General features: G+C 44.1%; 1 protein-coding gene across 5 annotated transcripts in view; it reads right to left on the bottom strand.

The window, feature by feature from the left end:
* Positions 1–1,845: 1,845 nt before the first annotated feature.
* BCORL1 (BCL6 corepressor like 1) overlaps positions 1,846–18,185 on the bottom strand; it is a 139,552-nt gene continuing 123,212 nt past the window's right edge. For all 5 annotated transcript variants that reach the window (XM_044306325.1, XM_044306328.1, XM_044306324.1 and 2 more), the window contains 3 exons: positions 11,359–11,436; positions 10,910–11,072; positions 1,846–3,287 (listed from right to left, as the gene is read on the bottom strand). In XM_044306325.1, coding sequence (XP_044162260.1) covers positions 3,017–3,287; positions 10,910–11,072; positions 11,359–11,436 — 512 coding nt within the window. In that variant the 3' untranslated portion in view covers positions 1,846–3,016. The remainder of the gene's footprint in view (positions 3,288–10,909; positions 11,073–11,358; positions 11,437–18,185) is intronic.

The following is an 18,185-nucleotide window of genomic DNA, read 5'->3' on the forward strand; positions in this document are numbered from 1 at the left end:
ATGACGCCGTGCGCTCCTGCTCTGAACAGGAATCCAGCCCGTCATACCACGGACCGCTCTCAGCCGCGGAACACGGCCGTGTGCATTCGGCCTTAATGTTATATGTCCTGTCTGACCGGGGTTTCTACCCTGATATCAGTGGACATTTTATCCACATAAAATATTGGTTATACTCCATATCACCACCCTGACTTAAATCTCCCTAAAGATTAGCTAGCGTGTTATCCTAGTCATTTTTCGAGAAGTACTCTTCCATGTCTAGAAGTGGCATCACTTACAAACGGTATTTCTGATGCATACAGGTCACTCTCAATACTATTTCCTATGAATCTTCTCTATGAACCACTTCTATACAGAAGCCAGTACAGACAAAATGTCAATATCACCGGCAGCCATGATACCCGAGATCAGCATTAAAGGGGTTTCCAGAATATTTTTTTTGTTTTTTACATTCCTCCACCCAGCGATATCATTTACTTACCTGCTTCCCACCACTCTATTCCAGCAGGCTGTCTTCACTGGACTGCCGAACCCCACCTGTCAAGTCAGACCTCACCGATCTTCCACCTCTCCCATTCTGATGCTTTCCAGATTCTCCACCGCTCCTCTCTACTTACGTGTCCCTCTCAGAACAGGAAATATGCTGCTCAGTCAATCGCAGTTCAGCCGGGTCACTGCTGCAGCCAGTGACTGGCTGAGCGGCACATTTACTGTGTCAACAGCATTCTGACCCTTTTTTTTAAGTGTTATTGCCCAGACAGCCCTTTTAAGAGGCAGTGGAGTAAAAGGGACGATCGGCAATATTATCAACCTTAGGCCGAATGCACACGGCCGTGTTTGACAGCCGTTGGAACCACGGGCTGGATTCCTGCTGAGAGCAGGAGCGCACGGCGTCATTGGTTGCTATGACGCCGTGCGCTCCCTGCTGCCGCCACAGTACAGTAATACACTAGTATAGATCATACCAGTGTATCACTGTATTGCGGCGGCAGCATGGAGCGCACGGCGTCATAGCAACCAATGACGCTGTGCGCTCCTGCTCTCAGCAGGAATCCAGCCCGTGGTTTCACGGACGTCAAACACGGCCGTGTGCATGAGCCCTTAATAAAAGGTTTTCTGTAAATAAAGCTTAAATGATTATACAATCTACTATCACACTCGGATCAGTTTTGCCCTAATGTATTCTGAATGGAAAAGGATCCGCTCAGAATGCATCAGTTTGCCTCCGATCAGTCTCCATTCCGCTCTGGAGGCTGCCTGCAGCGTTTTGCTGTCTGTTTGACGAAACTGAGCCAAACTGATCCACAATGTAAGTCAATGGGGACAGATCAGTTTTCTCTGACACAATCTGGCACAATAGAAAACGGATCCGTCTCCCATTGACTTTTAATAGAGTTCATGACGGATGCATGCGGTTGTATTATCGTAACGGATCAGTTTTTGCAGATCCATGCCGGATCTGCCCAAAACGCGAGTGTGAAAGTAGCCTTAGAAAGTTGAAAAGATTTTCATGATACACTTTGTTTCTCACCATTTTCAACATCTCTGCTTGCGTTGAGGGAATGGGAACATTCTTATGTCTAGAGGCTAGAAACTTTTCATGATCAGGTCTGGCTCATATAGGTGCACGGCAAACAGAGATCTTGGAAACGGGAAGAACTGACGCACAGTATTAGAAAGCTGCAGAACTTTACATTATACAATGATTAAACTTTAAACTGGAAGATTATTATTTTTCAGAACTGCTGATGAAATCGGGAAACTGCTTCAGATTACCCAAAACATTTACAAATAGATAGATGGTCAAAACAGGTAAAATATTTTATGTATATGCTGTGAATAATGGATTGTCCAAGCCTTCAAATCAATATTTTTTTGCTGTATTTTTGTTTTTTTAGCACCCGTACAATAAAACTGTACCATTTACAATAAAAAGAAAAAAAAAAAACTCAGTTCAAAAGAAGGTAAAGTGCCGTGTGTTTCATGGCGTGACACACAGCCTGCGCCCCACAACACAGGAGGGACTTTTGTTATTTCATTTTTTACTTATCGTTAGCTTTTCCTTTCCAGGAAGCGAACAGTCACACACTTTTTTGTATTTTTTTTTTCTTCTTTCACTCCAAATAGCTTTTTTTATTTTTTAAAATTAGCATTTACTATAAAAAGTAAGAAGCATTGGATGAAGCGGGAAGAGGAGCCCTGAGGACAATCACACATGTTTCCTCCTGCCCGGTCTTTAGCCATGCGACCTATGGTTTCGCCACGGACTGAAGCATCTAGTGGTGTGGGCGAGGCCTGAACGTCTGGGATAAGCTTCTGCCACACCCAGTGGTTGTATCCGTCAGCACTCGGGGCTGTTCGACTTGTCCTGGGTAAATCCCGGCAGTCTCCCTATGTTAAGTGTTATCAGTAGGCGCGCACAATGCTTGGAGCCAGTAGAAGACCGTGTTCCTGCAGTTTAGGTGGCTCGTGCCTGGTCAACCCTGCTTCCATGATCCTCCTTGTCATCAAAACTAGTTTTAAAGTATATATTTGATAAATGGACCGATTTAAAAAAAATTCTGTAAATTTCTCCTTGGCTGTGGCTGCAAGTCTCTCCTGACAGCGGAACCATGATTGTCTATCCTTGTGTATGGTGAGCCCGAGTCGGGTCGGTTTATCCATAATGTCTACGGATGAACCAGTGCATTACTCATTGAACACAAAATTAATTTCATAGATGTCTGAACATAAGAGAGTCTGAACAAGACAAACATGGCGGATGAAAGAAGGATCCTTTCAGTGGTGTGGTGATAATGTAGCGGAGTTCCTCACCACCCTCCGATACTGTGCGTATAATCTCATCACCACAGTAGAAGCATAGAACAGATGAGTGATTGCAGGTAGCCTGGAAACAAAAGGGCACAACCCAGAGCTGCATTCACCGGTGCAGGCGCTGCGGGAGCCGTCTTTCCTCGCTCTGTGTTATTGCCTCTGATGCAGCTGAAGGGTCTTGGACACAAACTCGGGTTGTTTGTCAGCTGTTGACACACTGGAATTCCACAGAGGAGCCCAGGAGTCTGATCAGTTCAGGGTCGTATTTCACTAGCTCTACCATTTCTCCACAGTCCTGCGGCCAGAGGTCCATTCCCTCGGTGTGCGTGAGGATCTGGCTGGTGAACACCTGTCTGTTAAACTCCTTCTTCTGCATGCTGGCAATTTCAAAGTTCGGGTATCGAGCTTGGAATATTCGGGAGGATAACTTCAGCCTCTTGAGCACATCGGAGACCAGGAACCAGTTACTGGGCCTGTTAATGAAAAAAGAAAATGAATGAAGTGGATCATGAATGTGACTGACCAAAAATATAAACGCAACATTTTCGGTTTTGCTCCCATTTTGTATGAGCTCAACTCAAAGATCTGAAACATTTTCTACATACACAAAAGACCCATTACTCTCAAATATTGTTCACAAATCTGTCTCAGGGTCCATTTACACATATGTAATTTGGGTCCGCATTCATTCCACAATTTGCGAACCCATTTATTTTCAATAGGGCTGGAACGGATGTGAATCCGCATTTCCGGGATCCGCATTCGCAGTTTTGGGATCCGCATCAGTTTTTTCGGGATCCGAAATTCCGTTCCTGAAAAAGAATTGAACATGTCCTATTCTTGTCTGCAATTGCCTATACTACAGCGTGTTCCAGTTCCTGCTAATATTCTGCAACTTCGCAGCTATTGAGGAGGAGTGGACCAACATTCCACAGGCCACAATCAACTACCTGATCAACTCTATGCGATGGAGATGTGTTGCACTGAGTGAGGCAAATGCTGGCTACACCAGATACGGACTGGTTTTCTGACCCCTCCTGTAAGGCAAAACGGTGCACATTTCAGTGTGGTCTTTTATTGTGGGCAGTCTAAGGAACACTTGTGCAATATTCATGCTGTCTAATCAGCACCTTGATATGCCACACCTGTGAGGTGGGATGGATTATCTCGGCAAAGGAGAAGTGCTCACTAACACAGATTTAGACAGATTTGTGAACAATATTTGAGAGTAATGGGTCTTTTGTGTCTGTAGAAAATGTTTCAGATCTTTGAGTTCAGCTCATGCAAAATGGGAGCAAAACCGAAAGTGTTTATATTTCTGGTCAGTGTAGATGTAGTTTACACTGATTTAGGCTAACCATATATTTATCGGAATCTCTTAATGTGCAAAGGGAAAGGCTATAGCGTGAAATAATTTGTTTGGGACCTTAAAGGGGTATGCTGATCTAAGCCATTGAAGGTATTTTGCTAGGCTATGCCATGTGAGGTAACTAAGCTCTCCATTCACCACTATGGGACTTCTGAAAATAGCCGTGCACATTCAGAACTACAATAGCAGTGAATGGGGAGCTCCTTAACTTCAGGGGCCACGTTCCAGAAACAGAAGAAGGTTTCAGAGGTGGGCCCGCACCCATCTGACTTGATTGCATATCGCAGCAATATGCCATCCATGTCTGGTATGGGCAAACCTCTTTAATTCAGATTTTTTGCATGCACTGGTCATGGCTAGAATTTGTGATGTTTTTGTGACAATTAGGGATTCCATTTTTCACAATTTTTTTATCAAATAGATAAGTGAAAATACATCTTTTATGCTTCTGACACTCAAACACCCGTCCCATGGGTGGACAATCTCCCGTGCAGCCATTATTCTATGTCGCTGCAGAACAAGGGCCATTAATGTCTATCAGCTGTTATTGATGGTTAAATTAGTTAATGGGCCCTGTTTCTGTGGCGTATCCACACAGCACCTGAGTGTCCATCACATGACCATCAGCAGATTTATATCCAAAGTAAACAATGAAGGATCCCACCGAAAAAATCTGCACTGGATTTGTGGGTAGGTTTTACAATTCATTATGTCTGTCAATATTGATTTACATAATATCTAATCAATATGATCTGTATTACAAACATGACTACATGATAACAGCACTGCAGGACGGAACAGCGATTTCACATCAATACTATTCAGTGCAGAGTTCTGAGCAATAGTATTAAATATTATTACACTACCGCCGTATATATATATATATACACACACACACACTTCATTTGTTGTTTATGTGTGGTTAAAATACTTCCACAGTGCCCCCATTACAGTGACCTCCACAGTGCCCCCATTACAGTGACCTCCACAGCGCCCCCATTACAGTGCCCTCCACAGTGCCCCCATTAGTGACCTCCACAGCGCCCCCATTACAGTGACCTCCACAGTGCCCCCATTACAGTGACCTCCACAGTGCCCCCATTACAGTGACCTCCACAGTGCCCCCCATAACAGTGACCTCCACAGTGCCCCCCATAACAGTGACCTCCACAGTGCCCCCCAAAACAGTGACCTCCACAGTGACCTCCACAGTGCCCCCATTACAGTGACCTCCACAGTGCCCCCATTACAGTGACCTCCACAGTGCCCCCCATAACAGTGACCTCCACAGTGCCCCCCATAACAGTGACCTCCACAGTGCCCCCCAAAACAGTGACCTCCACAGTGACCTCCACAGTGCCCCCATTACAGTGACCTCCACAGTGCCCCCATTACAGTGACCTCCACAGTGCCCCCATTACAGTGACCTCCACAGTGCCCCCATTACAGTGACCTCCACAGTGCCCCCATTACAGTGACCTCCACAGTGCCCCCCCCCATAACAGTGACCTCCACAGTGCCCCCCATAACAGTGACATCCACAGTGCCCCCCATAACAGTGACCTCCACAGTGCCCCCCATAACAGTGACCTCCACAGTGCCCCCCATAACAGTGACATCCACAGTGCTCCCACGTGACAACTGATTCATCTCATTAGCAGGACTTCTTCCCCTGTGGGGGCTGTCCCTACAACTGAAGAAGTGACCACCTGCTGCAGGTTTGACAGGACCGGACCCCTTAGTGACCACCTATACGCCTTTTTACTGATGTAAACAAAAGGGGGTTTAAGACAGATAGTGGTGTTAATCAATAATTATATGTACCCAAAATGATGCATTAAAAACTATAGCTTGCCCTGCAAAAAATAAGGCCTCATAAAGGTACACTGATGAAAAAACAAAAAGTTATAGCTCTTGGAATGCAATTTTTAAAAAATGTGTGTGGTCACTAAGGGGTTAACCCGACCCTAACAATTTCCTTAGCCAAGCAAGGCCAGAAGTTTACACAGAAAATCAAAAAAATTCTACAACTGACCACAAGAGGTCAGCATTATCTACAACGTCAATATATCAAACGTGGCTCCCAACTTGTAGGAGAGATTACAACTTATTTACCAATTATCTCTATTAAAAACCAGTCAGTGAACAGCAGCATAAAAACGGGGTGTTTAGGATGCATACCGCTTATGCGACAGAATAAGGGTCCATTCACACGTCCGTAATTTGGGTCAACATTCGTTCCGCTATTTGTGGACCCATTCACTTTCAATGGGGCTGGAACAGATGCAAATCCACATTTCCTGGATCCGCATCCGTTTTTTCGGGATCCACAATTTCGTTCCTGAAAAAAATAGAACATGTCCTATTCTTGTCCGCAATTGCGGACCAGAAAAGGCATTTTCTATTATAGTGTCTGTGATGTGCGGTCCGCAAATTTCGGATCGCACATTTCGGATCCGCAAAACACTCACGGACGTGTAAATGGACCCTAACACTGACAAATATATAAGGGCTCATGATTTATGATACAGTCAGTTGCTATCGGATCATCCTCACGTGAGTACACAGATAGAGACTGTATAATAGATCACCAGGATACAGTCAGAGAGGCTGCGGTCAGCCCGGGAGATGATGCCGTCGCCCAGACTATGAGCCCTAAGTATATTGATATCTACAAATGGTGCCCCATCAAAATATTACACAGTATACAAGGCATGTGCCATGGCATGTTGAGAAACACCCACCACACCTAATGCGTTCCACTTCATCTAAGACTCATTTTGTAAACGGCGTCAGGTGTGGTTCTCGATATGCCACGGCACCTGCCTTGTATACTGTGTAATATAATGATGGGGCACCATTTGTAGATATCAGTATACTATATTTGGCAGTGTTATCCTGTTCTATAAGTGGTAGACATCTTGAACACCCCTTTTTCACATTGCTTTGCACTGACTGGTTTTAAATATTTTGTCAGTTTTTTTAATTGCAGTACAATTGAGATACTTTTTAGCACTTTCTGTGCGTCTACGGCCGTGTGCATTCAGCCTAACACTCTTGGTATAACTCCAATCATGCCCTGCCAGACTTCAGACCGTTGATCTAAATGCTAAACTGCCTGACATGACATATACAACATCACTTGGCTGTCATGAAAAGTTTTTCATAACTTACTTCTTAGGCTACTTTTACACTGGTGTTTTTGGCTTTCCGTTTGTCAGATCCGTTCAGGGCTCTCACAAGCGGTCCAAAATGGATCAGTTTTGCCCTAATGCATTCTGAATGGAAAGGGATCCGCTCAGAATGCATCAGATCAGTCTCCATTCCGCTTCTGGCACAGTAGAAAACGGATCCGTCCCCCATTGACTTTAAATGGAGTTCATGAGGGATCCGTCTTGGCTATGTTACACAGATAATACAAACTGATCCCTTCATGACGGCTGCATGCGGTTGTATTATTGTAACGGATCAGTTTCTGCAGATCCATGACGGATCCGCCCAAAACGCGAGTGTGAAAGTAGCCTAACTTAATAAGTAAGATGACAAGGATGGATTCACCCATTTCTGTGAATGAAAATCATTCACCTGAACAGGGGTGCTTCTGAAAAAAAAAAAAATCACATGGATTTTTACAGGCACCATTCAGATCAGATTTGTAGCAAATCTGCCATGTGTGAATTCACCTGACATTTAGGCTGCTTCTCCGAGTCCTCATGACCACACTTCCTACCAATGCTGTGGTCATAGGGACATTGTATTGATATAAATCACCTTCCAGTTAGATAAACATGTGTGAATAAAGACCTGTATCAACACAATAATTGCCAATTTGGCAAAGCACCGAAAGGGTCATTGAAGTTGGCCATTCACATTAGAAGCTGGTTGGTGGCTGAAAAGCTGTTCACGCAATACAACCAGTGATCTGGTGAACGATTGCTTCACATACGGCCATACACATTTTAGTCTACATTGGACGTTACGCAGTTAAACATACTGCCCATATACATTCAATGGCCTCATGAACACGGCCGTTGTTTTGGTCCGTATCAAAACGGCGGCATGGATCAGTGCTCCAGACTAAAAAAAATACCTAGTAGCCATTGGCTCCTGAACTGAAAAATTTAGGAGCCAAATCGAAACCGAATCAAAATTTTGATATCGTGACAACGCTAGGCCGATCAGATCGGCGTAGAGTTGTTTCGATACCAAAATTTTGATTCGCTTTCGTCCCTATAAAAAAGTATTGCGATACTCAATACCACGCGGACAAAAAAAAAAAAAGTCATATCCTATTTTTGGGGATGACAAGGTGACAAAAAAATGGCAAATTGCATTTTTTTTTATTTATTTATTTCTGTTATGGCGCTCACCGCATAGGAGATATTTTTTCATAATTTAATAGTTTGGACTTTTCGGACACAGCGCTAGGTAATATGTTTATTTATTAATTGTTTATATATTTTATATGTAAAATTGGGAAAGGGGGGATTTAAACGTAATATTATAGTGTTTTTTTTTGTACTTACTATTAGCCCCCTTAGAGGCTGGAACCCTTGTCCTATTCACCCTAATAGAGATCTATCAGGGTGAATAGGACATCACACTCTCCCTGCTTCCCTGTGCATAGTGCACACGGCAGCAGGGAGCTGACCATGGCAGCCATGGCTTCAGGAGCGTGCTGGCTGCCATGGTAACCAATCGGAGCCCCAGGATTACACAGCTGGGGCTCCGATCAGAACTGCCACTGCACCACCAATGACTTTAATACTGAGGTGTTGGGGGGGGGGTAAAGGGGGCGCACTGCACCACCAATGAAGATAACGGACCTGTTAATACAAATACAGGAGGCGGGTGCCGGAATCAAATAGCCGGCACCTAACCTCTATGACAGGGAGCTGCGATCCGCTGCAGGTGCGACACATGAATGGTTAACTGCAGCGGATCGCAGCTCCCGGTCATAGAGGTCAGGTGCCGGCTATTTGATTCCGGCACCTGTATTAACAGGTCCATTATGTTCATTGGTGGCGCAGTGGCCACTGCCCCTCCCCTCCTCCTGCTGTCTCTCGTCTTATTGGCGGCGGCAGCAGCACAGGGGGAAGGGAGAGAACTATCATCTCCTGTGCCCCGCCTCTGTATTTAACTGCAGAGCTGCGGCGGGTGGGTCTAGTCGCAAATGGCGACAAGACTAAAAAATCTTGTCGCAATTTGTAAATTCTAAGTCGCATTGGCGACCATTTTGGTCACCATCTGGAGCCCTGTCGGATGCGGACCCATTCACTTCAATGGGGCCGCAAAAGATGCGGACAGCACTCTGTGTGCTGTCCGTGGCCCCGCTAAAAAAATATAACATGTCCTATTCTTGTCCGATGAGATAAACCTGCCGGCCCTTCCCTTTCCCACCCCATGCACACAATTTTAGACCTGACGTCAGGGGGGAAAAGTCGCAGATAGCGACGCACCTAATTTAGGCATATTTCAGATTAGTAAATGACCCCCTATTTCTCTATAAAATGTGCAAAAACATTGTGGAACAAAACTTAATTTGTAGCCCAGTAAAAAAAAAAATATTGAGGTTTTTAAATTACCACGTGCGCAAAATCGCTGAGACGTGTCTGGTCATTTAGGACTGAAACACACTGGTCATTAACCCCTTCTGCCCAGGACATTTTTTGCTAATCTGACATGTGTCACTTTATGTGGTAATAACTTTGGAATGTTTTCTCTTGACACATTGTACTTCATGATAGTCATAAATTTGAGTCAATATATTTCACCTTTATTTATGAAAAAATCCCACATTTACCCAAATTTTTAAAAAATTCACTATTTTAAAAATTTCAATTTCTCTGCTTTTCAAACAGAAAGTGATACCTTACTTAACATTCCCCATATGTCTACTTTATGTTGGCATCATTTTATTTTTTTAGGATGTTAGAAGGCTTAGGCCTCTTTCACACGGGTGTCGCGTGAGGGCCGGATAAGATGCGGGTGTGTTGCGGGGAAAATGCACGATTTTTCTGCGCGAGTGCAAAGCGCTTTAATGCGTTTTGCACGCGCGTGAGAAAAATCGGCATGTTTGGTACCCAAACCCGAAAGTTGTGTTGTGTAGATTTTATTATTTTCCCTTATAACATGGTTATAAGGGAAAATAATAGCATTCTTAATACAGAATGCTTTGTAAAACAGGGAAGGAGGGGTTAAAAAGCTGCCTTGTCACCCATCGGGTCCCCGCCACAGAAGCACGGGGACCCGATGGGCTTCCTCACCCGCCACATGCACCTTCTATGCTGCGGTCAGCGTTGACTGCGGCATAGAAGGGGTTAATTTGCCGGCATCGGCTTTTACAGCGATGCCGGCGAATACAGCAGGGGCCCGGCTATCAGGGACTGCTGGGCCCCTGCAGTGATCGGGCATGCACCACTCTGGTGCCCACCCGATCACCGTGACTTAATAGTCATTTGCCGCCATGATGTACTATTACGTCATATGTCGGGAAGGGGTTAAAGAAACACCCTAGGACTGAATCTATGGAAAACTGTGCCCTGTTCCAGTATGTGACACTGCTGGAACCATGCCCTAATAATTTCACAATTTTCATCCAAAAGGCATTTTATAAAATCCAAACTGTGGCAAAACCTGAGCTTTACCGCAGAGAACTATAGCCTACGGTACTAAAACAGCCGAATTTGGTTGCATGATTAAGCCTGGTAAGGAGCCAAAACTTACCCGCTGGTTAGTGAGACGTGCAAGTTGTAGCAGGAAATGAGCGGCGCGTCTGAAAACTCAAACAAAAAGTTGTCTTCCTCTTGCTGCTTCTCCCCTTCCTCCTCCTCCTTAGAAGTCTCAGAAGCATCTAAGAGGATGTCATGGCCAATCTCATCCTTAGGATCTAAGACGACAGAACAAGTCAGAGTGGTTAGGACATTGCATTCTGTAACCTTTGGCTCTTCTGCAGTCCTAGTGCAGAGCTGCAGGTTGTCAGGGCATCATGGAACTTGTGGTTTCATAACAGCTGGAGAAAAACAACAGGTTAGAACCATGGTTATATGATGTATATCAGATTTCTTGTAGATATTACCTATCCCCAAGCCACAGGATAGAGGATAAGTATCTGAACGGGGGGGGGGGGGGGGGGGGGGGTCCACCCACTGGGTAAAAATAAATAAAAAACTTACCTAATACAGAGCTGCTATAGAGGTCCCAGGATGCTCGCGGGTCCCCATCAGAACGTCCTCGCAGATCAGAGAGGTAATCTAAAGGTGCAGAGTGGATATAAAAGTGAGAAGGGCAAAAATGCATCCTCTGACCCCCCCAATTCAGACATTCTATTTCTGCAGAGCTCAAACATGCTATCTGATAAAGGCCTCATGCACACGGCCGTGTTCCACGGCCGAGAGCGGTCCGTGGTAACCCGGCTGGGATTCCTGCTGACAGCAGAAGTGCACGGTGTCATTGGTTGCTATGATGCCGTGCGCTTCATGCCACCGCTGCACTACAGTAATACACTCGTATAGATCATGCTATCTAATCATGCACAAATAAAAAGTCACCATTTATTGGTAACGATTCAGAACGTATCAGGATTAACCTTAAAGAGGTTGGCCCATCTGGAACATTGATGACATATCATTCAGAGATGCCATCAGACAGGTGCAGGTCCCAGAAGTGGGAGCCACACCTATCTAGAGAATGGGACCCAAAAGTTAACCCCTTAAAGACGGAGCCTATTTTCATTTTTCATTCCAATAGCCGTAATGTTTTTATTTTTCCGTTCACTTTTTTAATGGAACCAGTTAAAATTGGGGGGGGGGGGGGGGGGGGGGAACAATTCCGCCAAGGTTTTTTGGGTTTAACATTATGGCATTCAATGTGCGCTAAAACGTACATGGAGTCCTTATTATGCGGCTCAATACGATTACAGCAACACCAAATTTGTATTGTATTTATTTTGTTTTATTACTTTATGAAAATATCAAAATCTTCTTTGCATCGCCATTTTCTGACAGCTATAACTTTTTTATATTTCAGTTTACAGAGTTGTATGAGGGCTTGTTTTTTGAGTGACAAAATAGTTTTTATTGGTATGATTTTGGGGTGCTTACAACTTTTTGATCACTGTTAGGGCTCATGCACACGACAGTATTTTGCCTTCAGTATACTATAGTTCAGTAAGCGGTACATATACTGAACCATTCATTTCAATGGTTCAGCAAAAAATACTGAAGTGTCTCCGTGTGCATTCTGTTTCAGCATTTCCGTGCCGTGAAAAGATAGAACATGTCCTATTCTTGTCCGCAAATCACGGTGCTTGGCTCCATTCAAGTCAATGGGCCCGCCAAAAAACGGAACACATACGGAAATGCATCCGATGTCTTCCGTATCCGTTCCGGCTGAACCATCTATTGAAAATGTTTTGCCCAGCCCAATTTTTCTATGTAATTACTGTATACTGTATATGGCATACGGAAAAACAGAAAGGAAACAAAACGGATCCGTAAAAAACGGACCGCAAAACACTGAAAAAGCAATACTGTCGTGTGCATGAGCCCTAAGGCTACATGCACACGACCGTATGTGTTTTGCGGTCCACAAATTGCGGATCATTTTTTTTTTTTGCGGATCTTTTTGTTTTTGCGGATTTATTGTAATAATGCCTATATATATATATATATATATATATATATATATATATATATATATATATATATATATATATACACACAGTACAGACCAAAAGTTTGGACACACCTTCTCATTCAAAGAGTTTTCTTTCTTTCCATGACTATGAAAATTGTAGATTCACACTGAAGGCATCAAAACTATGAATTAACACATGTGGAATTATATACATAACAAAAAAGTGTGAAACAACTGAAAATATGTCATATTCTAGGTTCTTCAAAGTAGCCACCTTTTGCTTTGATTACTGCTTTGCACACTCTTGGCATTCTCTTGATGAGCTTCAAGAGGTAGTCACCTGAAATGGTCTTGAAGGAGTTCCCAGAGATGCTTAGCACTTGTTGGCCCTTTTGCCTTCACTCTGCGGTCCAGCTCACCCCAAACCATCTCGATTGGGTTCAGGTCCAGTGACTGTGGAGGCCAGGTCATCTGGCGCAGCACCCCATCACTCTCCTTCATGGTCAAATAGCCCTTACACAGCCTGGAGGTGTGTTTGGGGTCATTGTCCTGTTGAAAAATAAATGATGGTCCAACTAAACGCAAACCGGATGGAATAGCATGCCGCTGCAAGATGCTGTGGTAGCCATGCTGGTTCAGTATGCCTTCAATTTTGAATAAATCCCCAACAGTGTCACCAGCAAAGCACCCCCACACCATCACACCTCCTCCTCCATGCTTCACGGTGGGAACCAGGCATGTAGAGTCCATCCGTTCACCTTTTCTGCGTCGCACAAAGACACGGTGGTTGGAACCAAAGATCTCAGATTTGGACTCATCAGAACAAAGAACAGATTTCCACTGGTCTAATGTCCATTCCTTGTGTTCTTTAGCCCAAACAAGTCTCTTCTGCTTGTTGCCTGTCCTTAGTAGTGGTTTCCTAGCAGATATTCTACCATAAAGGCTTGATTCACACAAGTCTCCTCTTAACAGTTGTTCTAGAGATGTGTCTGCTGCTAGAACTCTGTGTGGCATTGACCTGGTCTCTAATCTGAGCTGCTGTTAACCTGCGATTTAGGAGGCTGGTGACTCGGATGAACTTATCCTCCGCGGCAGAGGTGACTCTTGGTCTTCATTTCCTGGGGTGGTCCGCATGTGAGCGAGTTTCTTTGTAGCGCTTGATGGTTTTTGTGACTGCACTTGGGGACACTTTCAAAGTTTTACCAATTTTTCGGACTGACTGACCTTCATTTCTTAAAGTAATGATGGCCACTAGTTTTTCTTTACTTAGCAGCTTTTTTCTTGCCATAATACAAATTCTAACAGTCTATTCATTAGGACTATCAGCTGTGTATCCACCTGACTTCTCCACAACGCAACTGATGGTCCCAACCCCATTTATAAGGCAAGAAATCACACTTATTAAACCTGACAGGGCACACCTGTGAAGTGAAGACCATTTCAGGTGACTACCTCTTGAAGCTCATCAAGAGAATGCCAAGAGTGTGCAAAGCAGTAATCAAAGCAAAAGGTGGCTACTTTGAAGAACCTAGAATATGACATATTTTCAGTTGTTTCACACTTTTTTGTTATGTATATAATTCCACATGTGCTAATTCATAGTTTTGATGCCTTCAGTGTGAATCTACAATGGTCATAGTCATGAAAATAAAGAAAACTCTTTGAATGAGAAGGTGTGTCCAAACTTTTGGTCTGTACTGTAATATATATATATATATATATATATATATATATATAATGTAAATTGGGAAAGTGGGGACGATTTAAACTTTTAAGGCCCCTTTCACACGGACGTGCGCGCCCCGTTGCCGTATTGCGGACCGCATTTGCAGATCTGCAAAACACGGGTGCCGTTCCGTGGGCATTCCGCATCACGGATGTGGAACTTTTCACTTCAATGGGTCCGAAGGCAGAGGGAGACACATCCCTTTTCCTAACCTCACAGACGCCACGACCGCTGTTGAACGCAGCATCTGAGGGGTAAATGACCGATCACAGCAGCCTGCTCCATATAATTCCCTGCACATAATGCCGTACTAGTACAGTGTTATGCATTTAGGGGTTAAAGGGTTTCTGTCATCAGAAAAATCGTTATGTAGCTGGCTGACATTAGTGATGTGCTAATGTCAGCAGAACATAACTGTATGACTTATATCTCCCTGCCTGCCGCCGTTCGCGCTAAATAATGACTTTTAGAATATGCAAATGAGCCTCTAGGGTGCTAGTGGGGCGTTGCTGCAGCACTTAGAGGCTCAGTCCTCTCACCATTGGGCACGCCCTTGTAAAGGTGATTGACATCCTCAGTCTCCTCCGTGCCCCGCAAATCCCGCACCTGCGCCGTCCATTTTAGTATTAGGCGCAGTGAGTGAAGGACGCTCGCCTGCTGCCGTCCTTCACTCACTACACCTCCGCCTAATACTAAAATGATGGCTCTCAATAGCGGAATTGAAAGCGCTAGTGTGAAAGTAGCCTTAGAAGGGCCAAATCTTTCATGATACATTGTGGCCCCCATCAAGAAGTCTCATGTCTGCATCTGTGTTATCTACGTCTGTGGCCTCCATGAGTTGCACAGATATTATGTCTAATATTTTAATATCAAATAAGGGGTTGTTTTTGTTATAACTTTTCTATTTGTTTTAATTATTTAATTAAACGTATTTGATATAGGTCATAGGATTTTTTTTTTTCTCTGTGATACAAAACTTTAAATTGACATCTGAATGCAAAAAGCTGTTAAAAACATATCCAAAAGTGGCCTAAAAGGTGACATAAATATGCCACATTTATCATACAACTTGATACACTAGAATGATTGATTCTTGCACATTTAAAGACCCCCTGTCCAAAGGTTTACCCAGTTTAAAGGGGTTGTCTCACAAATGTCAGACAGATGCGAGTCCTACCTCTGTGACCCACACCTATCTCTAGAACAGAGATCCCAAAGTAAAGGAGGGTGCACCATGCAGGCACAGCTGTCACTTCTTTCAATTCTATGGAACTGCTGGAAATAGCCGAGCCAGAGCTCGGTTACTTTCAGTGTTCGCATAGAAATGAATACATGCACGGTGCGCTGTCCTTCACTTTGGGAGCTCTGTTCCAGAGATGGGTGCGGGTCCCAAATCCTAGGAATATGCCACCAATATCTCAGATGCGACAATCCCTTTAAAAGACAATAAAAAAGTCAGCGAATCACAGACATGTGCTGTTTATGCACATGCAGTCACTTATTTGAGGGTGTGTAATCACACATCCTTGTTTTTTCACTGACTATGCATCAGTAGAAAAACAAAGTAAGACTACAAAAGAGAACAGCCCGCCGGAATTCTCCGAGGACGGCACTGCCAAAGGCCTCATGCACACGACAGTTGTGTGTTTTGCGGTCCGCAAATTGCGGATCCGCAAAACATGGATGGTGTCCGTGTGCGTTCCACAATTTGCGGAACGGCACGGACAGCCTTTAATATAACTGCCTATCCTTGTCCTCAAAGTGCAGACAAAAATAGGACAGGTTATATTATTTTTGCGGCCCCATTGAAGTGAATGGGTCCGAGCCGCCAAAACTGCGGCTCGGATGCGGACCAAAACAACGGCCGTGTGCATGAGTCCAAATGCAGACAGAATGTCCGCCAGACCCCACTATACTTAGGCCTCATGCACACGGCCGTGGATCCGCAAAAAAAACGAAGCCGCCCGTGTTGCCGGAACGGCAATATAAATGCCTATTCTTGTCTGCAAAGTGCGGACAAGAATAGGACATGTTATATTTTTTTTGCGGGGCCGCGGAACAGAGCCAAGGATGCAGACAGCACACGGAGTGCTGTCCTCATCTTTTGCGGCCCCATTGAAGTGAATGGGTCCGTATCCAAGCCGCCAAAGCGGCGGCTCAGATGCGGACCCAAACAACGGCCGTGTGCATGAGGCCTTATCCGTATGCATTCAGTCAAACAAGTGGACAACCGGACGGACACAAATTCTACCCTTGTCTGCCACAACAGCCATGCCAGAGTTTCACACCACAGGAGTGAAAGTAGCCGAAGGCTGTATGAGGCCTCTTTCATATGTCCATGATGTCATTCATGGTAAGATGGAATGTCAGTGAAGGATCCATTTTTGGTGTCTATTTTTTTGCCCTCCATGTGTCATCTGTATTCGACAGACATTGCTAGGCGGAATATTAGTTTCCAGAGAATCTCCTTCCAATGGTCCTGGAAAATCATTAACAGAACACGGATGGCATCCGCGTTGTGTCAGTGATTTTTCATGGACCCACAGACTTTACCATGGACCAAAGTAGTGCATGTGTCTGCGGTTTTTCACTGATGTGTAAATAAAAACAATAAAGTTAATGGGTTTAAAGTCAATGTGTACGTGTGCTGTCCATGGAGAACACGAACAGCACACATAAGTGATTCACTGACATGTGAAAGAGGCCTAGTTTGGTCTATGGTGGCGACCAAACACTGTGGATCCATGAAAACCACTATATGAACACAGATAGCAACCCTGTTCTGTCAGTAGTGTAGGAGATTCTGTGGAAATCGCCTTTTCAGCCTGGCAGTGCACATGGAAAAATGGAGGACACAAGGGGCAAAATCGGACCCTTGACAGACATCTTCACAAATAAAACAAATGTGTGAACATGGCCTAACAGTAATTCTAGGCTACAGTGTGTGTATCCAGGCTTATAGTTGTATGAATGTAAAAAATAAAATAAAAATAAATAAATAAAAAAAAGCTGCATTTTTGTAATGACACATTCTGCAGCTTTCTACTGGACTATGTGTTTCAATTCCTTACCATTTGCAAGACTGCTGTCAGTGAATGGAAAGATGTTCTTGTACACCCAAAGGCTTGAAATTACGTCCTGATCTAATACTTCTTACAGAAGTTTGCTACAATTGTATCCAATCTACACTTTAGCAGTACATTTTTTTTTCTCCAGGTCTGATAGTATGTTAAAAGAAGGTTTCCATTTACTGATGCTAAAAAGAGGTCTTGAAAATGATTACAAATTTAAACAAAAACTAAAATATGTTGCACTTAAGTTTTGTAACTTAAAGGGTTTGTCCTCTTTTTCCTTTTGATGACCTATTCTCAGGATAGGTCATCAATATCAGATCGGCAGGGGTCCAACTCCTGGCACCCCTACCAATCAGCTGTTAGAAGAGAAAGCAGCGTTCATATGAGCGCTGCCTTCTCAGCTCGGTTTACCTGCTCGCCACAGCAATTGTAATAGTAAGCAGGTGTAATTACAAGTATGGCGTCCGCCCGTCATGGGAAGGCTTCCTCCTATGCACTTGAACAGACAGAGCAGTCCCATAGAAGTGAATAGGCACTCCATAGTTGTAATTACACCTGCTCACCA

The sequence above is a fragment of the Bufo gargarizans genome, chromosome 9, assembly GCF_014858855.1.
Source record: "Bufo gargarizans isolate SCDJY-AF-19 chromosome 9, ASM1485885v1, whole genome shotgun sequence".
NCBI lineage: Eukaryota > Metazoa > Chordata > Amphibia > Anura > Bufonidae > Bufo > Bufo gargarizans.